The 27,917-nt window shown below is 42.0% G+C and overlaps 1 protein-coding gene and 1 long non-coding RNA gene across 3 annotated transcripts in view; one reads left to right on the top strand and one right to left on the bottom strand.

Moving 5' to 3' along the window:
- Nucleotides 1-4,705: 4,705 nt before the first annotated feature.
- LOC130275658 (uncharacterized) lies at nucleotides 4,706-26,467 on the top strand. Its single transcript, XR_008844860.1, has 5 exons — nucleotides 4,706-4,861; nucleotides 7,628-7,734; nucleotides 15,497-15,567; nucleotides 20,395-20,501; nucleotides 26,389-26,467. It is a non-coding gene; the product is annotated as an uncharacterized LOC130275658 (long non-coding RNA).
- FAM227A (family with sequence similarity 227 member A) overlaps nucleotides 6,336-27,917 on the bottom strand; it is a 40,100-nt gene continuing 18,518 nt past the window's right edge. For both annotated transcript variants that reach the window (XM_056523865.1, XM_056523863.1), the window contains exons 9-15: nucleotides 26,428-26,557; nucleotides 23,858-23,953; nucleotides 21,669-21,778; nucleotides 18,873-18,957; nucleotides 15,456-15,499; nucleotides 7,552-7,708; nucleotides 6,336-6,598 (exon numbers count right to left, since the gene is read on the bottom strand). In XM_056523865.1, the coding sequence (XP_056379840.1) occupies nucleotides 7,556-7,708; nucleotides 15,456-15,499; nucleotides 18,873-18,957; nucleotides 21,669-21,778; nucleotides 23,858-23,953; nucleotides 26,428-26,557 (618 nt within the window). In that variant the 3' untranslated portion in view covers nucleotides 6,336-6,598; nucleotides 7,552-7,555. The remainder of the gene's footprint in view (nucleotides 6,599-7,551; nucleotides 7,709-15,455; nucleotides 15,500-18,872; nucleotides 18,958-21,668; nucleotides 21,779-23,857; nucleotides 23,954-26,427; nucleotides 26,558-27,917) is intronic.

Below are 27,917 nucleotides of genomic sequence, written 5' to 3'. Positions count from 1 at the left end.
GACATAAGCTTACTGGAGGGGTGGGGTGGGGCTACCGGATTGCTGGTTGTACTATCTCGCCTGTGTCCACGCCCCAATACTCAACTTAATTCACAACTCTTCCTCCAAATTGTGGGTTCGCATATTCAGGGATGTGGAATTCCTATCGCCCGACGCCCGGGACAAGCAGTTTTGGGTGCCGGGCAGGTGAATTTGTCCGGCCCTTAGCCCGGCTTTGGGCAAGCAGGGTCGGACCTGACAAGTCGCCCGGACCTCTGCAGTCTGTATGGAGCGGGCTGCTGGCTCCTGCACGCTCCATACTCTGCAGACCCCCGGCTGTAAAAACCTGTGTCCTCCGAAGCAGAGCAGGGGAGATGAGAAACTGTGTACAGTATTTGTCTTCTCTCCCCTGCTCTGCAGATCTGCGGGGGGAGATGAGGGGGCATGGCTTCTTGCTCCCCGTGCAGACCTGCGTCCTCTGCCTTCACTCCCCCCCAGCTGTAGCTTCGGAGAGCTGAGGGGAGGAGGCACGTCTGCACGGGGAGATGCATGCGGCGCTCACAGGGGAGTATGGAGCGGGCTCAGGACTCGTGCCCGCTCCATACTCTGCTGCCCCCGGCTGTTCTCAGTAGGCTCTATCAATGGATCACAGAGCACACAGATTAATAGAGTTCAATAGAATCTATTCATCTGTCTGAGGAATCTAATGATTCCTCATAAGTATAATAAAGTATATAAAAAATGTTTTAATAAAAGTTTGAAAGACACACATTAACCCAGTGGTCTTGCAACATCTGGAGGGCCACAGTTTGAAGACCGCTGCATTAACCCCTCCCATGTTAAAATTTCAAATCACCCCCTTTTCCTATATAAAATCATGTAAACATAATAAAAATAAACATATTTGGTATCGCTTCGTGCATAATTGTACAACCTATTAAAATATAACATTATGTCTCCCGTACGGTAAATGTAAAAAAAATACCAAACCACAGATTTGCAATTTTTTATAATATCCCAGAAAAAAAAAATTAAAAAGCGATTAAAAAGTCAGATCAATACCAAAATGGCACTCATACAAAAAACAGATTATGGCGCAAAAAATGAGCCCTCATACACTCTGGCATGGGGGAAAAAAATTAAGCTACAAAAAAATTAGAAAAAGTCCAGAATTAGTAAAACATGACGTAAACGATACAAATCTGGTATCGCTGTAAACAGGCGGCTTAAAGTATAAAACTAACATGTTACCTCAACCACAAGGTAAATGGCGTAGAAAAGAAAACCACCAAATCTGCAAAATTATCTTTTACTATTTCAATTTCACTTCCCTAAATATATATATATATATTTTTTTTTTTTTTTGTTCAGAGAATATGTTATTGAAAAATTAAAAGGTATCATTATAGTAGGTAGTTATGGCTATTATAGGGCGAGGAGGAAAAAATGAGCGTAAAAGCGAAAATTGGCCTGGGCAAGTGGATCGTCATGAGGGACAAGTAGATTTTGCTCCATTTTAGTCCCGTGGACAAGTAGTTTTTTATAAAATTTCCACACCCCTGCATATTGCAGGACCTTTGTCCTCGGGCCCTCTCGTCTCTCCCCTGGACCCGCTCGATTCATGATACTCTGCCCTTATCTTTCTCTGTACGCCATACCCTGGACGCTTTACATGCTACTGGTACCAATTGTTCCCTGGTGGATAAATAGGGACCCCTTCTACCAGTCTCTGTCCATCTGGACTTCCCTCCTGGTCAGTCTTTGGGTGGTGGTATCTTCGGGTCATTCCTTTCTAGGCCCCTTCATTTCCATCATGTCCTAGCTGGTGGTTTTTACAAGCCTCTTGATGATTTGACAACCGTCTGGCCTTCCTCTCGCCAAGTGGCCATTAAATATCTCCAGCTACGACATTTTTATTCCATTAGGGGCAACCGACCCAGCCTCCACCGTTCACCCTCTGCTTGGCCTCCTCCTATCCCCGGCACTCCATCTTGCTCATTTATAGCCTGTTACTCTCCCCTAGCTCTGTGTTGCTGGTACTGGGTACCCATGCTTTTACACAAATGGTTTCCTTCAGTTCCAGGCTACTTCTGGCGTTGTGGGAGTGCCGGGGGGTACGATTTGGTGGGCCTGCCCTAAATTGGAGTATTTCTGGAAGACTGTTCTTAAGGTAATCTTCGAGGTGACAGGAGTCTCTATCCCCCACACCCCTGAAGCGACTCTTCTTTATATGCTGCAAAAACGGTCATCCCACGGAAGTGGAAATCTCTGGAGCTCCCGACCCTGGAGGAAAGGATTGCTTAAGTCACACACATTCAAAATATGGAAGAACTGTTGTCAGTTTCTTCTGCTGATGTGGACCGTTACAAGGCTACTTGGCGTCCCTGGTTGGAATTTTGTTCCTCTCCAACCTTTAGGATGCTGTGATTGCTGGGCGGCGGTTTGTTTTTGTCCAGATTGCAACCCCTTCCATTGGGTCTTCCTAGTGGGGCAGCCTGGGTCGTCGTATCCTTGCCTCCAATTTCCTCCTTATGGCCCCCTGTGGTCTGTATTGCCACGGTCGTTGCTCTTCCTGTTCCCAACCACCTTTTTGTTTCTGCCCCCATTTTTCATTGACTTTTTATTTTTTTGTCTGCCCATTGTGTTGATTGTGTCTTGTAATTTTTGTCTGGTTGAGTCTTTCATTTGTTCTTGACATGTCCTATGCTTGCACAGCCAGAATTGTTCACCCCTTTAGCTTCCTGCTCGTAGATGGTACTTTCTATTCCCTGTTGTTCCTGGATGTTGGCTACTAGCTACCTAGACTCTCCCTGTTAGCATATAAGCATGTACTGATTTTGATTAACCTATTTTGATTGATTAGTGTTATCTGGGCCCATTTGCATACCATTCTTGGCTTTTTTTTTTTTTCGTTGTCTATTTTCAATAAAATCTTTTTTGAATTGGAAGAAAAAAATCTAACTTTTTTTTTAACAAAATTAGTATGTTTAAAATTGCCCTCTATTGACCACCTATAATGTTCTCATTTTTCCGTATACTGGGCTGTATTAGGGCTCATTTTTTGAGCTGTGATCTGTAGTTTTTATCGGTACCACTTTTGCTTATATAACTTTTTTATCACTTTTTATACATTTTGTGGCAATAAAATGTGACAAAAAAACAGACATTTTTAACTTCTTTTTTTTTTTTACATTTACGCCGTTCACCGTACGGGATAATTAACATTATATTTTGATAGTTCAGACATTTATGCATGCGGTGATACCAAATATGTTTATTATTTATAGCACTATTTATAGCAATCCTTAGATTGCATCTTCTGAACAGCGCTATGTATAGGCATAGCACTGATCAGTATTATCGGCGATCCTCTTCTCTGGTTCATCCATGTTGAATGATCGGATCCCCGCGATCCGATCATCCATTCAAACACCCGCATTGCTGCAGATGCCGTGATCTGTATTGACCACGGCATCTGAAAGGTTAATGGCGGACATCAGTGTGATCACTAATGTCCGCCATTACTGGCTGGTCCCTGGCTGCTGATAACAGCCGCGACCTACTGTGCATTATGGGAGCACCAATCTGAGTTAAAGGGGTTCTCCACTGGAAAAAAAAAATTCAAATCACCTGGTGCCAGAGAGTTCAACAGATTTGTAAATTACTTCTTTAAAAAAAAAAAAAATCTTAATCCTTCCAGTACTTATCAGCTGCTGTTATGATGCACAGGAAGTGCTTTTCTTTTTGAATTTCCTTTCTGCCATGTTAGGAACTGTCCAGAGTAGGAGCAAATCCCCATAGAAAACATATTCTGCTCTGGACAGTTCCTAAAATGGACAGAGGGGTCAGCAGAGAGCACTGTGGTCAGACAGAAAGGAAATTCAAAAAGAAAAGAACTTCCTGTGGATCATAGCAGCTGATAAGTACTGGAAAGATTAAGATTTTTTTTAAAGAAGTAACTTACAACTTTCTGGCACCAATTGATTTACCAAAAAAATATATATTTTCCAGTGGAGTACCCCTTTAAGTATCAACACATCAGGACGTACATTTATGTCCATTGTACATAAGGGGTTGAAGCCTATAAACATGCCGTGGATACGTTGTAGTATAAGTCAGAATAGTTTTTTAAATAACTGTTTATGTAAGTTTTTAAGACATTTTATACATATCAAACAACATAGAAAAGGTTGTCCAGACATGTCAAAAGTTTAGATCACAATAGGTCTCATCCCTGAGACCTGCTGTGATTGTGAGTCATAACCAGATGAAGTGCACAGCAGCGCAGTTCACTAATTGGATGGCCGCCAAACCTAACTGATGCCTTGGAGCGAAACGTTGGGTGGTGGAGACTCGCACGTTCATTCCTCTCCATTATGGTAATAATGTTTGTGACTCTGTGAGTTGTACTTACTTACATTCTTAGCCTTTTTGGACCATGTGGTTTATATGCCCTATGCACTTTGCCACTTTACTTGTTAACTATGTACTGTAACCATCATGGTCCTATAATCAATATGATGTTTACTTACTATGTTTACATTTCTTAGTAGGCTGTATGCTAGGTGTGAAGTCTCCACCTGTTCCAGTGGGTTCCACCAGCACTTTTTGCTATTACTCCATTACTTTGTAGTACTTTTAAATGTTTTTAAATGTATGTCATTTTGAGCATATAGGTTTAATAAAACTTTCCTTACTTTTGGATCATTATGCGCTTGTTTCTATCAGCTTTTTCCAGGTTGCAGTGCGGCCCGAGACATTACATCACTCTTCAGATGCTGGAAGAGAGCATGGCAGTTCTTCAATGGATGGATTGACCGCTGGGGGGAAGATCATTTTCCACTGGGCTGAAGGGAATTGTAGTTTCAAGCACAGCACACATGTAAGGGAGCATAGCGGTGCTGCAATGAGTGGGATGACTGATAAGTAGGATCCTGGGACTTGAGGTTGGAGGGAGGGAACTCCAACAGGAAATAGCCATTTCACAAAAAAAAAAAAAAAAACAGCAGCGCTATGGTAAACAACACAGCCATTTAGCCCCAAGACAAGCATGGATCCTTCCTAGGAAATAGTGACCATAATATAATACATTATAACTTGTTCTTCAATAAGGGAATCTTGCGAGGCCACAAAAACAATTAACTTTAGGAAGGCAAAGTTTGACCAACTCAGATAATCGGTCGATCCCTAATGGGGTGCATCAATAGTGGCATAGATGCCCACGACAAGGAAATAATTCTACCGCTGTACAAATCACTAGTCAGACCACACATAGAATACTGTGTACAGTACTGGGCACCAGTGTACAAGAAAGATATAGTGGAGCTGGAGAGGGTTCAAAGATGGGAAACCAGGATAATATGGGGAATGGGAGGACTACAATACCCAGAAAGATTATCAGAATTAGGGTAATTAATTTAGAAAAAAGAAGGCTTAGGGGCGACCTAATAACTATTTATAAATATATCAAGGGACAGAACAGAGATCTCTCCCATGATCTATTTATACACAGGACTGTATCTATAACAAGGGGGCATCCTCTACGTCTAGAGGAAAGAAGGTTTCTACACCAGCACAGACAGGGGTTCTTTACTGTAAGAGCAGTGAGCCTGTGGAATTCTCTGCCTGAGGAGGTGGTCATGGTGAACTCTGTAAAAGAGCTCAAAAGGGGTCTGGATGCATTTTTGGAGAATAACAACATCACCGGTTATGTATACTAGCTTTATAGGGACAGAACGTTGATCCAGGGATTTATTCTGATGCCATATTTGGAGTCGGAAAGGAATTTTTACCTCTAGTATGAGGGTTTTTTGCCTTCCTCTGGATCAACTCCGTAGGGACTCATTAGGGTTATGGGTTGAACTTGATGGATTCTGGTCTTTTTTCAACCTTATGAACTATGTTACTATGTAAGCATGTCCATTACTGTCTGGCAGGTAAGTACTAAAGTCACCTTTTGTTGGATAACCCCTTTAAGCTTTCAGACCATGATCTATTTATGGCCACTAAGCTTAATACTAGGCTAACTTTTATGCTTTGTAGAGATCATTTTGTCATCAGTCTCTTCACTATCATTTATAGGCAGGATTACAAATTAAATGTGACGCCTTTAAATAGCTAAAACAGGATCAACATTTTACAATAGGGGATTTTCACAGCTCCTCTACTCCCACTGCAGAGTTCACAAAACATGCCTTGAAAACTCTCCCATAAGAGCCAATGAGTCAACTCCAGATTATGTTTTTCATATGGTCCATGTGGCTGCTGTTACGGATATCTCTAAACACTGTTATCATCAGGTCAGGCAAGATGGCTGCCCCCATAATCAGGTACAGAAAGTAGATAAAAATGATAAAATATCAGAAAAAAGTATATTTATCAGTTTCTAGTTTTAATTAGAAAAATAATTAGGTAATACATTCCCTTTAAAAATATCCCTTTAAAATTATCAATAACAGGATCATATTGCAAGCAGAATTATTTTTAATAAACAGTTGTTGTTCAAGGTCTAATATCAATATCTTGTATAATTTCTACTGGAATCAAAGGGTTTATATTATTTTATGTACTGCTGTTGGTTTCCTTGTTTTATGACTTCATTGTATGTTAGAAGATGTCGTACAGAGGAGATATGAGTTAGGAAAAATAACTAATATAAAATTGGAAACATCCTATTTATCATTGTAACTACATATAAATGAGGCTAAAGCCCTATTCATATCATAATTTCTCCACACGTAGCTGGTATACATTGGCTGGGTTGCTGATGTATACCACAACATATACCACATAGTGATCTACTGCATTATTTGTTCCTTCAGTTGCTTTTACAAAAGCTGCAATATATGCAATTTGTTCATGGGCTACAGTGAACATCTGCATTTCATCAGTACTCTTGCTTTAAAGGGGTACTCCACTCCCCAGAGTTTGGAACATTTAGTTCCAAGCGCTGGGAGCGGGCTTCGAGGGTCGCCACGCCCCCCCTTATGACGTCACTCCCCGACTCCTTAATGTAAGTCTATGGGAGGTGGTGTGACAGCCGTCACGTCCCCTCCCATAGACTTGCATTGAGGGGGCTAAACTAAATGTTCCGAACGCTGGGGAGTGTAGTACCCCTTTAACATGTAAGAAATGTGCATAATGGTGTCACCAAGTCTTACCATTTGCAGGCATAGAAAGTTATGTTTATCTCCCCCATAAACTTCCTAAACTCCAAAACCAAATGGATAAGTCGCATGGATACAATAAAAATATTGCGACTTAATAACTGAGGAATGATTTATCAGATTTTTTTAAATGGAAACATATTGTGACATATTAGGCCCCGGAAGCAGGAAGACGACCAGTGCTGGGACTCAATACATCACATTGGCTCTCAGCCAATCACTAGCCGAGGCAGGACACCGCTACAGCACGAGATTAGCTGAGCTGTAGTCTGATATATCGACTCAGAGAGCAGGGCAGCAATACCAGAGGCAGCGATGGGCCACTCACATTACATAAAGACTACCATAGGCTTAGTGATAACAATTACAACATATGAAGAAGGTTAGCCCATTAGGAAAGGATATGGTATCTACTTCTGAATCTCTGTCCTGTGCACTAGAACATTCATTCCTGATTGTGAATCAGCTTTTTGCTTTTCCAGGTAATATTGGACAAGGGGACTGTGTCCACTCAGGTTGAAAACCATGTGTATGAAATTAGATTTTTGGCAAACTGAACGGGACTGCAATGATACAGAAACATTATAAGGTTAGTGAATTTCTGACAAAAACAAATACGATTTATAACTGAAAATAGATAAATGACTTGAGAAACCTTATGAAAGGTCCAACTGTGGTGGATTTTAAGGCAAGACAAAACGCTCCTATTATGCTTATATGACTTCTTTACTGACACAGCAGCAACCATATATTGTATATAATAAAAGAAAAAACTTTTACATATGTAATGCATGCAACCATGAGACCTAGGACGTAACCTAGTATGCTATATGGATCATCCAATCAGTCCACAGCCCAGGTAATAAAGGTAATCCACACACAGGTATCTTCCTCTTCTTTGCTGCTCAGCAGTTCAGATAAGTACTCTCTGTTATTTAAAAAATATGTTGTACCTCAAATTTTCAAATTTTGCTCTAATATTTCATTATTTAAATTATTTTTCATTACTTCATTATTTAATTATTTCATAATTTAATTTATTTTATTATTTAATTATTATTTTATTTATTTATTTTAATTCATTTTATTTTGCTATAATTTTCTTTCAGTTCATACATATAATTGTCTTTTTCAAGACAATTTTTTCATATACCGTAATTCCTCCATTTTCTTCCTTATTTTCATATTATATACTCAACAGTATAATGATTGAGCATTAGCCTTCTTCTAAATTGCTATATATACTTACCGCTGGGTGTTTTCGCTAACCCTCCGTTCCCTCGGCTTGAGGCTTTCCTATTCTCTGCATAGCCGCCGCCATCTTAGGTGCCGCTCGAGCGCGTCTCTCGCGAAATCTCGCGATACCCGGCAGCGAGGTGATCTCCTGTCAGGGTGAACGAGATTTCCGTCATTCTCCTCAGAGCGACGGAGCGAGTAGCAGCGCGCAGTGACTTAGTGTTACATTGTTACCTCACATTATACTTTGTATCCTTTTCATTTCCATTTTAAAAATTTCTTTCCAGTTTCTCACCTACTGTGTTAGACTGCCATCTAGTGGCTGTAATATATATTACAAGCTGGGGGAAAAAACTTTTCCTCAGCATATTGCCCCTCCATAACCAATTGACTTTGCCATAAATACAAGTGTATGTATGTGTGTAGGTATGTATATATACATATGGGCATACGTATATATTAATTAATAAATTTTTTCTCAATTTACAACTGCTTGATAATTATTTATTTAATTAATTAATATACTGGTGGATATTATTCAACATTATTGTTTTTTCCTTCACCCTTTCTCACAGTATATTTCTCTCATTGTATACCTACATTCTCTTTATTCTCAACATGTCTGAGGAAAATAAAACTGTATCTGATCCTTCACAGGATCGTATTCAAGCAATGGTGGACGCATCTGTGTCCAAATCTGTTCAAGCAGCGATTGTCACCTTACAAGATACAATCACAAAATCCATGAACCTGGTTTTGGCACGTGCCACACCTCAAAACCCCTCAGATTTACCACCCCAAACTCCATCTGACCAATACTGGTCGCCCAAGGAATCAGTCTCTGAACTGGCTAAGGGCTTTAAAGGACCTGGAAAGTCCAAATCAAAGAAACAACATCTGTCGGTTGATCCTTATTCCAAACCTACTAGATACACTTTGGAATCTCATGTCCCCTCCAAATCACATGCAAATGACTCCGTCCCTATAAGGGGAATTAGCCAGTCAGATAATACATCTTCCACCCTAGAAGGGAAAAAAGTGGACTTTAGATCCAAACCAGACTCCTTTAGAGAGTCCTCATCTGAAGATTCTGATCACTCAGACATTGAGGATGTGGACGATATTTGGATGTGGACGATATTATCTCTGAGGAAGGTGGCTCAGACCATGACGACCCTGCTCTGCAGGATGACACCAAAGCAGGTGATTCTAATGACCCCTTTTTCGATCCCTCATTGATTTATCACCCCCGGTCAGGGGAATGGTTACCTGAACCAAAGGTAGCTGAATATCTGGCTATGTGGGTATTTAAATCTCTGGACAAGGCTTCTAGGAGCAAATTAAAGTCAGAGTGCCCCCGCCCATCTCTCCCGCATAATTCTTCGGCCACCCCTGAATTGGATCCTTTACTCAATAAATTTTTATTTAAGATGGGAAAGAACCCAAAGAAAGGCATCGACCGCAGCTTCAAGGCTTGCCAGGACAAACTCATGGACCTGCTAGGTCCATTAACCAAAATTCTCAATTTAGCAGAACTGGCTTCTAATTCAAATACTTCGGTGGATACCGAAACTCTGAAGGGATGGGCTCAAAGAGCCATATGCTTATTCGGCAATGCCAATGCCGCTCTCTCTCTACAGAGAGAAAGAGGTCTATTCTAATGAAAATAGACCCGCAGTTGACCAATTTGGCCTCTACGGAGCCACCAAATCCTACTAAAGGATTACTCTTTGGAGACGAGTTCATAAAAGAAATGAACAAATATGTGGGCCTGTTTTCGTCTTTAAGTAAAGCACAGGTCTCTATGAAGAAGGTCTTCTCTCAGAAGATTTTTGGAAAGGCTGGAAGAGGCAGGGGCCGCTCTTCCAGCCGCTCAACTCATTATAGACCCCAATATAGAACCCCATATAATCCACCACAATCCTCCTTCACTACACCCACCCCGACACCATTCTTCCCATACAGGGGCAGGCCTTGGTGCGCCCGAGGACAACGGGGTTATCCACGATCCAGACCATCTTCAGGTAAGACATGTCCAGTGTTCTTCCCTTCATATCCCATTAGGAGGGAGACTCATACATTTTTTAACAAATTGGAGTATGATTACATCAGACTCCTTGATTCTAAACACAGTCAGGGGTTATCAGATAGAATTTGTTTTGCCTCCAATTCAAATGTCTCTCCCTCACCCGATCCAATTCTCCATGACGGACAAAGAACTCATAGAACTAGAAATCAAAGATCTCCTCTCAAAAAGCGCAATCACTCCGATTCCCTATCATTCTACAGGTTATCTCAGCAATCTCTTTTTAGTCAAAAAGAAAGATGGCGGTCACAGACCGGTCATCAATCTGAAATCCCTCAACAACCTGGTTGTATATCGTCATTTCAAGATGGAGGGAATTCACCTCCTAAGAGATATTCTAATGAAAGACGATTGGCTCGCCAAAATAGATCTGAAGGACGCTTACGTTACGGTTCCAATCCATCCTTCATCCCAAATTTTCCTTCAGTTCCTATGGAACAACCAAAGGTGGCAGTTCACTTGCCTCCCATTCGGCCTATCATCAGCACCTTGGTGCTTCACAAAACTTCTCAAACCGGTGATTGCATTACTCAGAGGTTGCGGGGTTCGCCTTATAATATACCTCGACGACATTCTTCTCATGGCTCAATCCAAGGAGCTTCTATCTCTTCACACGGATTGGACTATATCTCTCTTAACCCATTTGGGTTTCCTCATAAACTTCAAAAAATCAGTTCTTATCCCATCACAAGAAATGGAATTTCTGGGTTTTCTGATCAACACCCAATCGACTACCTTAAGTCTTCCATCCAGGAAATTAAAGACTATCAGGAAGGAGATTCGTCAAGTTCTTCGCAAGGACTTGATCTCCCTGAGAACGATAGCCCGCATAGTGGGTCTTCTGGCTGCTTCCATTCAAGCTATATTTCCAGCCCCCCTCCACTACAGAGCTCTTCAACGGTTGAAAATTCACCATCTAAGAGAGGGGCTGGGTTTTTCAGACGACATTCGTCTATCTTCCGAAGCCAGAGAGAAACTTCTCTGGTGGCTCGCCCACATAGAATCCTGGAACAGAAAAGCGATTTTCCATCCAAATCCGGATTTAATCATAGAATCCGATGCGAGTCTTTCTGGATGGGGCGCTCATTGTGGACCTCTTTCGACCAGAGGGAAATGGTCTCCCTCGGAATCTACTCTACACATAAATTGTCTGGAACTCCTGGCAGGTTTCTTTGCTTTAAAGAGCTTTGCAAAGAATTCCTCAAATTGTTGCATCCTCCTTCGGATGGACAACATATCTGCTGTCCAATACATCAATCATCTGGGAGGCACGAATTCCAAAAGGCTTGCAGATTTTGTCAAAGATTTTTGGCATTTCTGCTTGGACAAAAATATTGTCCTGAAGGCAGAATATCTACCAGGGATTTCCAATTCCATAGCGGACTGGTATTCTCGTTATCTTACAGACAAAAGCGACTAGAGACTTCATCCCCCAGTCTTTCAGAGGATCAATTCTTTATGGGGTCCTTTACATCTGGATCTCTTTGCATCACGACTCAATACCCAACTTCCTCAATTTTTCAGTTGGCGTCCGGACCAAGAAGCGCTGGGAGTGGACGCTTTCCTTCAATTTTGGCCAAGGAAGATCCTCTACGCCTTTCCACCTTTCAACCTTATCCCTCAGGTTCTATTTCAAGTTTTGATTCAGAAAATCACCCTAGTGTTAGTTACATCTCTATGGCCAACTCAATCCTGGTATCCTCAAATTTTAAGTCTCCTCATCGACTTTCCTCGTCTGCTACCAACTTTCCCTCATCTTCTCTTAGACCCTCAAGGGAACTTTCATCCTTTGATCCTATCCAACCAACTACCTCTGGTTGCCTGGTTGATATCAGGCCAAACAGACCTGACTTCCACTTTTCTCAATCAACTAGAGACATATTATCAGATGCCTGGGCCCCGGGTACCAGAAAGGCTTACAGATCAGCCTGGGGATTATGGATTCGTTGGTGCAATCAACGGGATGTGGATCCCTTACATGCATCTATTTCCAATATCTTGAATTTTCTTTCTTTTTCATTTGATGAGGGTAAAGCTTACAGAACGATAAATCTCTACCGTTCTGCTATCTCATCAAATCACCCTCCTATTGACTCCATCCCTATTGGCAAACATCCTTTAGTATGCCAATTACTTAAGGGTATTCGATTCAGACGTCCACCTTTACCCAAATATTCAACAACTTGGGATGTTAATCTTATCCTACACATGTTCACCACCTGGGAGGATAATGATTCTCTTTCTCTTAAACTCCTATCTTTCAAATTAACGGTTCTCCTTTGCCTTATCTCAATCAAACGCATTTCCGACGTTCGTGCTCTAGACATAACACGTAGACAATTTACTCCTCAAGGAGTTCTTTTCTCTATTTTTCGTCGTACAAAAACCAACCTTCAATCTGTATTCTACCCCTCTTTTCCATATCGGGATAAACTATGCGTTGTCTGCGCTCTTACGAATCTAAAACGGAATCTCTTAGACTTTCTTCTTCATCTCAATTACTTATTTCTTTTTGTAAACCCCACGCTCCAGTTACCTGAACCACACTTGCTAGATGGGTCAGACAGACCATGCAAATGGCGGGTATTGACATTACCAAATTTGGTGCTCATTCTACTAGGGGAGCAGTGTCTACAAAAATTTTTCAATCAGGAGCATCCCTTTCGGATTTACTAAAAGCAGCCAATTGGTCTTCCGAGTCTACTTTTAAAACTTTTTATTTCAGACCCGAATCTCATGTTTCTATGGTCTTATTATAATGTTATTATCATCTTATTATATAATGTTATTTTAGACACATGATTGTATTTTATATCTAGCTTTAAACTAGCATAATAGGAGTGTTTTGTCTTGCCTTAAAATTGGGAATTTTCCTATCCATTGTGACGGAAAATTTGGATTTTAATAAAGACAAAACGCGAGTATTATCCCTCCCTTTTAAAATACACCCATCCCTATAACTATTTTGTTCTTTATCTCCAACAGTGCAACAATAACCCATCAGTATTTCTCATCTTCAACTTCTTCGTATGGTGGATTTGCTGAGACTCCGTCTTCAACGCCTCCGAACATCGTTCCCTCGTTGTTTTCAGAAGTTTTCCTGTTCATCGTCTTCAGTTCTATCTTTCGTGTCCAAGTTTAGTACTTCTACAGATTATCCAGTTCACAGCAAAGAAGAGGAAGATACCTGTGTGTGGATTACCTTTATTACCTGGGCTGTGGACTGATTGGATGATCCATATAGCATACTAGGTTACGTCCTAGGTCTCATGGTTGCATGCATTACATATGTAAACGTTTTTTCTTTTATTATATACAATATATTGTTGCTGCTGTGTCAGTAGAGAAGTCATATAAGCATAATACTCGCGTTTTGTCTTTATTAAAATCCAAATTTTCCGTCACAATGGATAGGAAAATTCCCAATTTAAAGCTGCAAATTCTTAGTGAATCTGCAGAAAAATCTGTGTTTGTTACAAGCTGATTCACCACAGCTTTCAACCCTGTGACATTTAGGCTAAGTTTCTACTTGTTTTTTTTTTTTTGGGGGGGGACGGCATGAAAAAACGCTGCGGCCAGATGTTAGCTGTAAATCAATGAGAAATCGCAATATTCTTATTCCACTTGGCGTTTTTCACCAATCCCCACTCTGGACGGAAAATATGAATGAGTGATGTTCTATTGACATCGCTGGCCGGAGGACAGAGCAGAGATGTGAGCGCTGTATAGAGCCGCATCTTTGCTATATTATGGACGATCGCATCAGGTGTCACGACTGACACCGGGGCGATATGTCTATTAGTACAGGTACTACTACTCCCATCATGGAACAGTCTGTTCCATGCTGGGAGTAGTAGTACTACCTAAAAAATGTAAAAAATTGAGAAAAAGTGAAAAACACACACTTCTTTAAATAAATTTTGTTAAATAAAAAATTTGTCATCACTACTGCATCCTATTTTTTATTTTATTTTTTTTTTGGTACCCAACAAAATTTGGGTACCAAAAAAACTGCCAAGGTGCAATTTCCACACAAATGAAAAAATTCCAAAAAAAAAAAAAAAAACAAGTAAAAACTTAGCCTTAAAGGGATAAAATTAGCTGTAAAATACTGCCACCCTGGGAACATTCAACTTTAGGGTTTTCTCCATGTAACAATTTCACAAAAGAAAGGAAAGCTTCTCGCACTCACCGGTATTTCAAATCCAAGAAGGTTTATTAATCTTCAATCATCATACATAGCGGACATCACCACGGTGCCTGGAGGGAGACCGGTGAGCAGGGCCGTGCACACATAGGCTCAAAAGGGGGCTCAAGCCCCCTTTTGAGCCTATGTGTGCACAGCCCTGCTCACTGGTCTCCCTCCATGCACCGTGGTGATGTCCTGCCCTTTTCTCTGCAGCTGCTTTTCAATTAAGATTAAGAGCCCGCCACACTGAGTTCGCTATCAAATCTGCCTATGTGTACGAGCCTTTACAGATATTTATTAAATTATGAGAAGTGCCCTTTTTTTTTTATTTATTTTTTTTACTTGAGTCCCTGCCCGCCAAAATGTCTGTGCACATCCCTGCCAGTGGTTGTAGGAAGCTTTCCTTTTCTTTTGTGAAATTGCTTGCTGGGACTTTTAGTCTTTTTAGTATTTATATCCTTCCTGGCACCCTGGTTTGGACTTATCACCCGGGTCCATTGTTAGTATTGGTTGCTCTTTATTATTTCTTAGGCAGTGCCCAATTTTCTCCATATAACCCCTATAATGATATAGGGGGGTCTGCCAGTGGCTTACTCTCCTGCCCCCACTGAATTGAGCATGTTTATTAAGGGTGGAGTTAGCAGAAATAGCTGTCGGTCTCAGAAATGTTAACCAGATTAGGTTTTCAATGCCTAAAAATAGCAGACTGCTGTAATATTTCTAGGTTTTGTCATTTTGCTGATCAGCACTACCGTATTATAAGAGTGTAAACATGAAACAATATATCGCTGCACTTTACCTCTTCAGTTGGCTTCAGTTTTGCTACATCTCTTGCTTCAGATCCTATATTGTTTAGAAAAAATGGAGATCAAAATGGGCTCAGATGCGTTTTTTATTTTTCCTTTTTAAAGGTAAGTGAACCAAAATGAGGCTTAAAGGGGTACTCCGGTGGGAAACAATTTTTTTCAAATCAACTGGCGGCAGAAAGTTAAACAGATTTGTAAATTATTTCTATTAAAAATCTTAATCCTTTCAGTACTTATCAGCTGCTGTATGATCCACAGGAAGTTGAGTACTTCTTTTAGTCTGACCACAGTGCTCTCTGCTGACACCTCTGTCCCTGTCAGGAACTGTCTGGAGCAGGAGAGGTTTGCTATGGGGATTTGCCCCTACTCTAGACAGTTCCTGACATGGACAAAGGTGTCAGCAGAGAGCACTGTGGTCAGACAGAAAAGAACAACTCAACTTTCTCTGTAGTATACAGCAGCTGATAAGTATTGGAAGGATTAAGATTTTTCAATAGAAGTAATTTACAAATCTGTTAAACTTTTTGGAGCCAGTTAATATGAAAAATAGTTTTTCCCTTTAAATGCAGATTGTGTCAAAAACAAAGGACATAGTAGCGCAGCACGTACCATATTGGAAACCCAAAGGACCCCATTTAGCATAGTTGTAACACATGGGAAACATATGTTTATTATAAAAGAAAGAAGTGAAAGATTTTTCACAGAGTGCTTTCTAGTTAGTGTTACCAGAGGCATAACTTGTACTGACTAAAAAATTTGCAACAGGGTCCTTTAAATCTTCTGTCCTCTGTAGAAGCCATCAGACCCCAGGTGGGACTGCAACCTTTGTGTGGTGGCCCAGTACAGGAGTTGTTACCCCGTACCCTTGCTGCCCTGTCAGGAAGCCTCCCTGCAGTGTCCCCTGGGCCCCCCCGCATCTGTTCTACTGTAATTGTATATTATCCCCTATGTTATGTATATAAGAATGTTGTATCTTTAAGAAAGGTTAACCAGTTGTCATGTGATTGTTACCCAGAATGTATCAGTGACCAGGTGACTTAAAGGTAACCAATGGGACCCCACCAGAGTCTTCCCCCATAAAATCCCTGGGAGGAGTCTCTTCTCTCTCTCAGTTCCTGAGTCTTTGCTGAGGTGCAGTCGAGCCTAAGAGTGTGTCTGGAGTCATAGGAGCCTCAAGTCAAGTCTGCAGCCACTAGTCTATAAGTAAGGCTGCTTTCACACTATGAGGTTCTCCCGTTAATACACGTACGTTTGAAACATAATTATTAACACACGTTAAACAACCCCATTCAAGAAAATGGGTTTTTTAGTTTACCCTTTGTCACACGTTATAGCCCGTCATGACTAACATACATTAGTTGTGACGGGACAAATAACGTGACATGCACAAATTTTTTGCACGTCACAAGAAACGGGTAAATTAACGTATGTTATTTTTAACATTGAAGTCTATGGCCGACATACCTTAGTAAATACACCCGTTAATGCCCGTTATTATAACAGACATTATTTTTACTGAGCATGCTCAGAAGAGGTGACATCAGTATACTCCTGTAGTGCTGACGGACTACTACTACTCCCATCATGGAACAGACTTGTATGCATGCTGGGAGTAGTAATTCCCCACTGCAGGAGTCTGCCCATGGCTGGGGAGGTTACATTAGTGTTTGTACTACTACCCCCATCATGGAACAGACTGTTCCATGATGGGGGTTGTAGTACAGGGGCTGAATAATTGATCGCACCGGGTCTCACTTCTGACACCTGATGCGATCAGAAGTTATTAAGCAGGGGAGCGGGCGGCATGCTCCGCAACCCTGCGATCACGATGTATTTTTTTCTTTCATTTTTAAATTCCTCGCGGGGATCCCTGAATGGCCAGTACTGAGGAGCCATTCAGGGATCCCTGCAGGGTTTTTAAAATGGACAATGTGAGGGGACATATGTATATTGAAAGTGTTGTGTGTGTGTGAGAAGGGGGGATAGAGCGCTATATATCTAGCCCCCGCCAGCGCATTAATAAAAATATGACCCCCGCCAGTGCATTTATAAGTATATATCTATACCCCCGCCAGCGCATAATGTGACCCCGCCAGCGCATTTGTCCTAATTTTCTATTGCAGCGCTATATGTGACAACCATACCTATAAGAACGTATTCAGCAGACGCCCGGCCAGATGATCCTGATAGATATACTATTCATTCATAGCGCCGGCAGCTGTATATGTATATAGATCTGCTGGGGGGGGGGGGGGGCAGACATATAGCGTTATCTGCCCCCCACAGCGCTTCTATATACGAATGCAGTTGCCTCTCTATGAATGAATAGTATATCTGTCAGGATCATCGGTCGAGCAGCAGCTGGATGCGCTCCTGACATATATACTTGTCCTATATAGCGCTGCAGTAGAAAATTAGGACAAATGCGCTGGCGGGGTCACATTATGCGCTGACTGGGGGTATAGATATATACTCATAAATGCGCTGGTGTGGGTCATATTTTTATTAATGCGCTGGCGGGGGCTAGATATATAGTGCTCTATGCCCCCCCTCACATTGTCCATTTTAAAAACCCAGCGGGGATCCCTGAATGGCTCCTCAGAACCGGCCATTCAGGGATCCCCGCGGGGAATTTAAAAATGAAAGTAAAAAATACATTGTGATCGCAGGATTGCGGAGCATGCCGCCTGCTCCCCTGCTTAATAAATTCTGATCACATCGGGTGTCAGAAGTGAGACCCAGTGCGATCAATCCCTCAGCCCCTGTACTACAACCCCCATCATGGAACAGAGTCTGTTCCATGATGGGGGTAGTAGAACAAACACTAATGTAACCTCCCCAGCCACCGGAAGACTCCCACAGCCAGGGAATTACTACTCCCATCATGGAAGTCTGTTCAATGATGGGAGTAGTAGTAGTCCTGGCTGTGAGAGTCTGTAGGCAGAGGTGTTAAAACGTCCATACATGACGGATGTTTTGTTAGCATTCGTTAATTCACCCGTTATGAAACGTCCGTTAACAATACATAATAACAAACGTTTATTAACGGGTGAACTTCATAGTGTGAAAGCAGCCTAAGCTACAGTGACAGTTTAGTCTGTCTCCAGTCAAGTCAGTCACTGTCATCTATTGTCAAGTCAGCGTGGCCTGCACTAAATTGTCCAAAACCACTGCAAGTCCCAGCAAGCCCTTAAGGTCTCTGAAGTCAGTGTTCATGATGTCACGCCACGCCCCCTCCATTCATGTCTATGGGAGGGAGCGTGGCGGCTAGAACACAGCAGTCACACCCTCTCCCATAGACGTGAATGAAGGTCTTCTACCCTTTTAGATACTTTTCAATGACTGTCCAATAATCTAAAATATTTTATAATCTGACACCTTTCTGGTCTCATTGATTATTTCATAATTACCTGCTAAACTCTGTGAATGTTTAATGGGAAGAGAGACAGCTACCTCTTTCTTGTGTAAGGAAGGTTGAACGGCAGCTGAGGAATTCTAAAAATTAAAATATGACCTTAAGTTTTATTCAAGTTATTGAGGTATTTGGATACAGATGATATTAACTAGATCTTCACATTTTTAGAATTAAATGTAAGTAAATGTTTACATTTTTTTTAGATCATAATGTACCGTCATTTTCGCCGTATAAGACGCACTTTTTCTTCTCCAAAACGGGGGGGGGGGGGGGGGGGGGTTGGTGCGTCTTATACGGCGAATACACGCCCGAGGCTGCTACGGGCGAGAGCGGGAAGTCAGCGGTAAGTACAGCAGCAGCCTCATGACCGCCGGTGAATTTTTCACCTCACACCGGCTATGTTTATTGCCCTACGCCTGGAACATACAGTTCCGGGCGCGGGGCAGGTGTGAATTACTAATAACTGTATACTAAAAACCAGGGTGCCTCCAGCTGTTGTGAAACTACAACTCCCAGCATGCCCGGAACAGCAAAGGCTGTCCGGGCATGCTGGTAGTTGTAGTTTCACAACAGCTGGAGGCACCCTGGTTTTTAGTATACAGTATTTGTTTTTACCTGCTCTGGCCGGCCCCCGCCTGCAGCCGCACACAGGAGCCGGCCCGGGCAGATAATCATAGGTTTTCCTATGCCGGACATCCGCGGGTCACAAACCATTCCCCGGCGGATGCGCGTCCTCCTGCGATCCTCCACCTCTCTATGGTTGTACGCACGGGACCTCAGTGACGTCCCGTGCGTACAACCATAGAGGCGCAGGAGGACCGGAGGAAGACGCGCGCTGGCCGGGGCATGGTGAGTGACCGGCAGCATATAATCTTCAGTGTTCCGGTCACCGCTCCTCCGGTCCCGGCACCTACTGCTATGGTCCATAGGCCATAGCACTAGATAGTGACACCGGGCCAGAGGAGCGGTGACCGGAACACTGTGGGGGCAGCAGTACAGACATACAGCCTCCAGCCGTACACTGTATATGGCCGGAAGCTGTATGTCTGTGGGGGGAGCTGCCTACTAATGTGGGGGAACTATACTGCCAACTATTGTGGGGGGGAGCTGCCTACCATTGTGGGGGAACTATACTGCCAACTATTCTGGGGGAACTATACTGCCAACCATTGTGGGGGGGGAGCTGCCTACCATTGTGGGGGAACTATACTGCCAACTATTGTGGGGGAACTATACTGCCAACTATTGTGGGGGAACTATACTGCCAACCATTGTGGGGGGGGGGCTGCCTACCATTGTGGGGGGAACTATACTGCCAACTATTGTGGGGGAACTATACTGATCTAAAATATTTTACTACAGTATTTGGTTCAGAATCGTTTTTTTTCTAGATTTTCCTCCTTTAAAATTGGGTGCGTCTTATATGCCGGAGCGTCTTATATGGCAAAAAATACAGGTATGTTATATTTAAAAGCTATTGTTTTGTGTTTTTTAATGTTCTAATGTTGTGACACCAGTTGCAGGCACACCATGATTTCCCACAGAGTGTCTGAAATGTCATTGGCAGAGCAGGGAGAGGGCATCATCAATGACTAGGGCAGACCAGAGCACAGGACTGGAAGAGGTGAGTATGCTTAGTTTATTTTTCATGCAGTATGCCTTATTTAGACATTTAATTAACTCTGAATACTCCTATAAAGGTTTGCAGATTTGTTGCAGAATTTTTTGCAACTAAAATGTGTTCCATACCTCAGAATGTACAGTACAGACCAAAAGTTTGGAAACACCTTCTCATTCAGAGTTTTCTTAATTTTTTTATGCAAATTGTAGATTCACACTGAAGGCATCAAAACTATGAAGTAACACATATGGAATTATATACATAACAAAAAAGTGTGAAACAACTGAAAATATGTCATATTCTAGGTTCTTCAAAGTAGCCACCTTTTGCTTTGATTACTGCTTTGCACACTCATTCTCTTGATGAGCTTCAAGAGGTAGTCACCTGAAATGGTCTTCCAACAGTCTTGAAGGAGTTCCCAGAAATGCTTAGCACTTATTGGCACTTTTTGCCTTCACTCTGCGGTCCAGCTCACCCCAAACCATCTTGATTGGGTTCAGGTCCGGTGACTGTGGAGGCCAGGTAATCTGGCGCAGCACCCCATCACTCTTCTTCTTGGTCAAATAATCCTTACACGGCCTGGAGGTGTGTTTGGGGTCATTGTCCTGTTGAAAAATAAATGATGGTCCAACTAAACGCAAACCGGATGGAATAGCATGCCACTGCAAGATGCTGTGGTAGACATGCTGGTTCAGTATGCCTTCAATTTTGAATAAATCCCCAACAGTGTCACCAACAAAGCCCCCCCCCCCCCCCCACCCCACACCATCACACCTCCTCCTCCACACCAGCACACCTGTGAAGTGAAAACCATTTCAGGTGACTACCTCTTGGAACTCAACAAGAGAATGCCAAGAGTGTGCAAAGCAGTAATCAAAGCAAAAGGTGGCTACTTTTCAGTTGTTTCACACTTTTTTGTTATGTATATAATTCCACATGTGTTAATTCATAGTTTTGATGCCTTCAGTGTGAATCTACGATTTTCATAGTCATGAAAATAAAGAAAACTCTGAATGAGAAGGTGTTTCCAAACTTTTGGTCTGTACTGTATATATTTTATTTTTACAATATTTATGTACTGATGACAGGTATTATGAATATGTAGTTTTCTATGCAATAATAAACAAGATGTGTGACATCATAATTTAAAAGTTTTCCTTGTCAACAAACCTTTCGAGATGGTTTAAATACAGAATACTTTCTAGGTCTGAAACCTAAAGTGGTAGAAAATTTATTGTGTTCTTCTGCATTTGATAACCCAAACCAAAAGGAGTCCGAATCTGTGAAGTAGAAAAAAAGACAATGCAGAAAACAAAAAACTAAATTTTTTTTTAAAGGAATTAAAGAATAAATGAGAGAATTTAGTTTAAGAAAATATAACAGCAGCTCTGGAGACAGAATGGTCCGGCCAATTATAAAACTTTAACAACTCCTACAAACAAGATCAATATACACGAAAACTTAGGTTGGTGTTCATAGCCTAACCTATATACTCCAAAAGAACACCCCCAGCAATGCCATACAGGGCCGGCCGCCTAGAACGCCCTCTTGAGTTTGGCGCCGCTCTGCCTGTTGCAGCAAACTCAATCAGCAACCACCCAGCGGAGCTCTGATAGCACCCGCCCCATGTTGGAGGAGCACGGTACGCAGCGCTCCACTGACGATACACATGCCCTCCCCCAGGCCTCCTCATGCTGGAGGAGTGCTGCTAGCGAAAGGCAGCACTCCCATCCCACAACATTACCCCCACCCCCCCCACCCCTGCATGTTGCTAGAGGAGCGCTGCAAGATTGCACTGTACACCCCCCTCCTACTCCTCATAATGCACCATACCACTCACTTCAAAACCCTCTCCCCCCCCCCCCCCCCCCAACCACATTGCCGCTGCTTTTCTGCTTCATTCATTCTGATGGAGGAGCGCTGCTCCCTCCCCTGACGTTTCCCTGCCTCAGCTACTGCACTACAGTGTCACAACTATCAGACATTTCTGACTTCAGAGCCCCTGGAAAGAGGGAAGAGGCATTAACCTGGTGAGACTACTTTCATGTGTGATCTGTCTGATGAGCTGTGTATCTAATCCCCCATGTGTGATACCGTTTGCGGAGCCCTTGTATCTAATCCCCATGTGTGATCTGTCTGCTGAGCTGTGTATCTAATCCAGTGTTTTCCAACCAGGGTGCCTCCAGCTGTTGCAAAACTACAACTCCCAGCATGCCCAGACAGCCTTTGGCTGTCAGAGCATGCTGGAAGTTGTAGTTTTGCAACAGCTGGAGGCACCCTGGTTGGGAAACACTGATCTAATCTCCCTATGTGGGATATTGTCTGCTGAGCTGTGTATCTAATTCCCCTATGTCTGATACTGGTTGTTGAGCCCCTGTATCTAATCCTATAATGTGTGATACTGTCTGCTATAACTATCTAATACTGTTATTTGTGATACTGTCTCCTAAACTAGTGTTTGTTACAATGTGTCACCCCAGTAGTAAGGTAATTTACATGAGGAGGAGGTTTGTTACAATGTGTCACCCCAGTAGTGAGAAGATTACATGAGGGGGGTTTGTTACAGTGTGTCACCCCAGTAGTAAGGAGAATACATGATGAGGAGGTTTGTTTCAGTGTGTCACCCCAGTAGTAAGGAGATTACATGAGGAGGAGGTTTGTTACAGTGTGTCACCCCAGTAGTAAGGAGATTACATGAGGAGGAGGTTTGTTTCAGTGTGTCACCCCAGTAGTAAGGTGATTACATGAGGAGGAAGTTTGTTACAGTGTGTCAACCCAGTTGTAAGGTGGGGCATGTCAAAGGGTGGAGCCAGTGGGCGGGGTCAAGGGGGCAGCAAAATGATCTTTCGCCTAAGACGGCAAAAATCCTTGCGCCAGCCCTGATGCCATATATGAAAATAGACAAATCTTCACTGTACAAGTCATCACATTTAAAATTATTCACAATAAACAAGCAATAAAAATGGCATAGCTATACCAAGGAGCCATAACTACCAAGGGAGTGAGTACAAGGTGTAAAGGTATAAAAGGCTGTGAACAGAGTCCTAAGTAACAGGTGGTCCAGACTATGCACAACATGTCGTCAGGGGGCGCCCCATTGACTGATACATTTTAGAGATACATTGTGAGCTTTTTCTTGATGTATCTACTAGTATGGTTTTTGTTAAAGAATATAGCTTTTATATACAGTACATACGATCATAGTCTACTTCTCTATATCATACTTCAATTTTTTGGATGTACCGATGTACACCAACCAGATTGTGGCCAACAGACATTTTTTGTCCAAATGGACCCATATGGAAATATTTAGCATGTACATGGGAAGCTGTCCGCATAGCAGCCGAGTATAAGCTCACCTTTCTTTTCCTGAACTTTGCCATTTGATGTGTCATCTTTTGGTTCCAAAGTTGAACGGTCCCAAGTGTTATAGACTCCAGATACAGGACAGATTCCTTAGATCGGTATTTAAGAGAAAATACAACTCATAAAGGAACATCAGGTAAGGAAACAGGATAAGGGAGGAGTAAAATAGGTGGTGGGGGGGGGGGATGATGGGAGAAGGGAAGTAGTAAAATTAAATAAATGTTCACATTTTTATATCATAATGTTTGTTGTACTGGGGCATTGGACTGGGAGAGGTGAATATACTCGAGTTAGTTAATTCACATGTATTACGCTGTATTAAGGCTTCTAATTAAATCGGAAAAACCCTATAAGATTTTCAGATTTGTTGCAGAATTTTTCTATCTAAAATACGTTCCATATTTCTGAATGTAGACAAAATGGCAGAGGGCCAGGCGAAACACGTAAACTTATATTCAAAGAAAATAAAGGGGTTCAGGTGTTCCCAGTGGCAATATGTGATGAAGCTCTGTCAGCTCTTGTGACATCTGGCTTTTAGTAAATAAATGGCTATTTATTGTAGCATTCCTCAGTTTTTCATCTAGTAAATATTTTAATAAACTGCTATAAATCTTACGATCGGCATTGACAGTATCAGACCATGTGAAGACACATCCTACTGAAAAGGGCAAAGGTGGCGCACAGTTGTCAAAAAATGTAAACACCTTCAGAGGGTTTAATAAAGTAATAATGCAACACAGAGTTCAAATTAAACATGCTCTAAAATAATTGTATTAGAGATAGGAGGGTTTAGTAAAACAGACATGACAGGAGAGCTGACATGCCATCTTTAGCTGTCATTGTTACGGATCGAACGTCTAGACCCAATGTTGTTCTACTGAGCCAACGTACAGCACCACTGATCTGTCATTAGAAATACAATGGATCTGGGTGTCACAGACTGTTCAACACAGGCATTATATACCTACCTGAATGGGACCTATGTCTGATAATGTACATGTACCTTTAGTCATTAAACTTTATAGAGATATCAGTTGCTATAGCTAGAATAGTGGCAAAATGACTTCAATGGCTTGGCTCCATTCACTTATATGGAACTGAGCTGCAATACCACACACAACTTGAGGACAGGTGTGGTGCTGTTTTTGGAAGAAATAGTCTGTTTTTCTACTTTTGCATAACCTCCACATAAGTACTCCGCTGCCCCAGCGTTCGGAACAGAGCCCACCTCCTGCACACTTGCTATTAACCCCTTAACGACCACGGACGCATATTTACGTCCATGGCTGGCTCCCGTTATGTGAAGCGCGCTCAGGAGCTGAGCGTGCTTCATACCCGGCAGATCCCGGTTGCTATCAGCAACCAGGACCCGCGGCTAATACCGGACATCGCTGATCGGGCTGATGTCCGGTATTAACCCTTTAGACGGCATGATCGCGGAGTCTAAAACGGGAGAAAACAGTTACCAGTTAGCTCAGTGGGCTGTTCCCCTGTGGGGATTAAAAAAAGTGTAAAAAAAAAAATATGTTATATATTAAAAAATATGTAAATAAAAAAAACATATGTGGTATTGCCGCGTGTGTAAATGTCCGAACTATAAAACTATAATGTTTAATTAAACCGCACAGTCAATGGCGTACACATAAAAAAAAAAAAAATATATATATATATATATCCCAAAGTCCAAAATTGGGTATTTTTGGTCAATTTGTATACCATAAAAAATTTATAGAAAGTGATTAAAAAGTCGGTACCAAAAATGGTTTTTTTTTTCCAATTTTGCCCCACAAATATATTTTTTTCCTGGTTTCGGTGTAAATTTTGTGGTGAAATGATTACTGTCGTTACAAAGTACAGTTGGTGGCGCTAAAATAATAAGCTCTCATATGGGTCTGTAGGTGCAAAATTGAAAGTGTTTGATTTTTAGAAGGTGAGGTGGAAAAGACAAAGGTGCAAAAATGAAAAAACCTGTGGTCCTTAAGGGGTTAACATCAAACTTGACATTGAATTTTTTTTTTTCGGTCATGCAAGACTATTTTTCGTCGAACACAGTTTTGATATGATATATGGTGCCCAGAAAAAAAATGTAAGCAAATATAACAGTATTTATGAATCGGTATGATTTATTTTAAAGGGGTACCCCGCTGCTCAGCGTTTGGAACAAACTGTTCCAAACGCTGGAGCCGGCGTCGGGAGCTTGTGACGTCATAGCCCCGCCCCCTCATGACGTCACACCACGCCCCCTCAATGCAAGTCTATGGGAGGGGGCGTGACGACCGTCACGCCCCCTCCCATTGACTTGCATTGAGGGGTGGGGCATGATGTCATGAGGGGGCGTGTCTATGACGTCACAAGCTCCCGGCTCCAGCATTCGGAAGAGTTTGTTCCAAACGCTGAGCATCGGAGTACCCTTTAAGGATACCGCTGTTGTTGTTTTTTAATTAGCATATTCAATAACAAAAAGGCCGATCATTTTTAGTACACATCTCATTTATTAATGACAAGAAACTTTATCTCTTGCTAGACACGTGTGAAGGAAACCACAACACCAGCCAATTCTCACCTCCAAACCATTGCCACAGCAGACTACAGAGATGATCCTTGAAATCATCTGATTGGAATTGGTGCAAGGACTGTGGAAAAGAAAAGCAAAAACTGCTGTATATAGCCTGACTCAGCACAGAAGGGAATACCTGTTCGAAAAAGAAAGAAAACAAATGTAATCCACATTCACATCTGTGTTCGCATTTCCACGTTTCTGCTCCTTCATAGGAACCTGAAACTAAAAATGACACTATTGCCATGTCTTTCATATGATAGACACTGACATACCCCATTGACTTATATGGATTCTGTTGGTTTCTTCAGGTTTTCCATCATTTTACCAGAAATAAATGTAAAAATAATGGGTTCTGCAAAGGGGGCTCTGAACTGCACCTCCCGCACAGATGTGAAGCTAGCCTAACCTCATATAACAACAAATAACTCAGAATCCTGAACCAGATTTACATTGGCCCTTATTTACTAAGAGTGTTGTGTAGGTTTCTTTGTGGGTTTTAATTCCCTACAATTTATTTTCCACGGTATTTACTAAGGTTTCCCTACATTTTCCACTTTCCCTACACTTTGCTTTTTTTTTTTTTTTACACATACTCTGATCTGTAGGGTTTTCCTCAGCTCAAATCCACCACATTTTATGTGGAAACCTTAGTAAATATGTTGGTTTTTTGTGAAAATGTCGGGAACACGTCCCTTTTCAGAGACCACACCCCTCCCCCAGTGGCCACGCCCCTTTTTCGGGTTTTCTAAGCAAAATGGAGAGTTAGTCAGGGTTTTTTCAATTCTGGTGCAGACAATTTCTGGCGCAATGCGACAGAATCTGGCGCACAACCAGACAAAACATGTCGGTTTTGCAATAATAAATGAGGGCCATTGTCTGGCTTTAAAGAGGTCCCATAGGCAAACATGATTGATGGCCTATTCTTGGAAATGGCCATTAGTCGTTGATCATTGGGGTGCTGCAGGGGTACGAACAGCTGATAAGCAGGGGTGCTGGACACCTCACTGATTAGCAATTTATGGCCTTTCCAGAGTAGAGTGGGGATGCTGCAAGTCATTTGTCCATTTGCCTAGTCCTATAGTGATCCCCACTGTGGGTGGCCATACAGGAACTTTTCTTTAGGTCAGTGGTCTTCAACCTGCAGACCTCCAGATGTTGCAAAACTACAACTCCCAGCATGCCCGGACAGCCGTTGGCTGTCCGGGCATGCTGGGAGTTGTAGTTTTGCAACATCTGGAGGTCCACAGGTTGAAGACCACTGCTTTAGGTTATCAACCTCATTACCAATAAGAAAGTATATGTCACGTTCAATCTTTTTCGTTTCTACTAAAAGGGTAAGAGGATGAGAAACTGCACATGTAATCGCCCATGCACCTAATATGTCCTCTGAATCACTGAAGTTTTTATAATTTTTAACAATTTTGTAATATACATAAATAGGGCTAAATAACATGTATGAACTAGGCATATAAATCTAACCTGACTGGTTGAGA

This window comes from Hyla sarda, chromosome 6 (genome assembly GCF_029499605.1).
Source record: "Hyla sarda isolate aHylSar1 chromosome 6, aHylSar1.hap1, whole genome shotgun sequence".
Taxonomy (NCBI): Eukaryota; Metazoa; Chordata; class Amphibia; order Anura; family Hylidae; genus Hyla; species Hyla sarda.
Note: the sequence above shows the minus strand (reverse complement) of the source record. Positions and strands in the feature narration are given on the sequence as shown.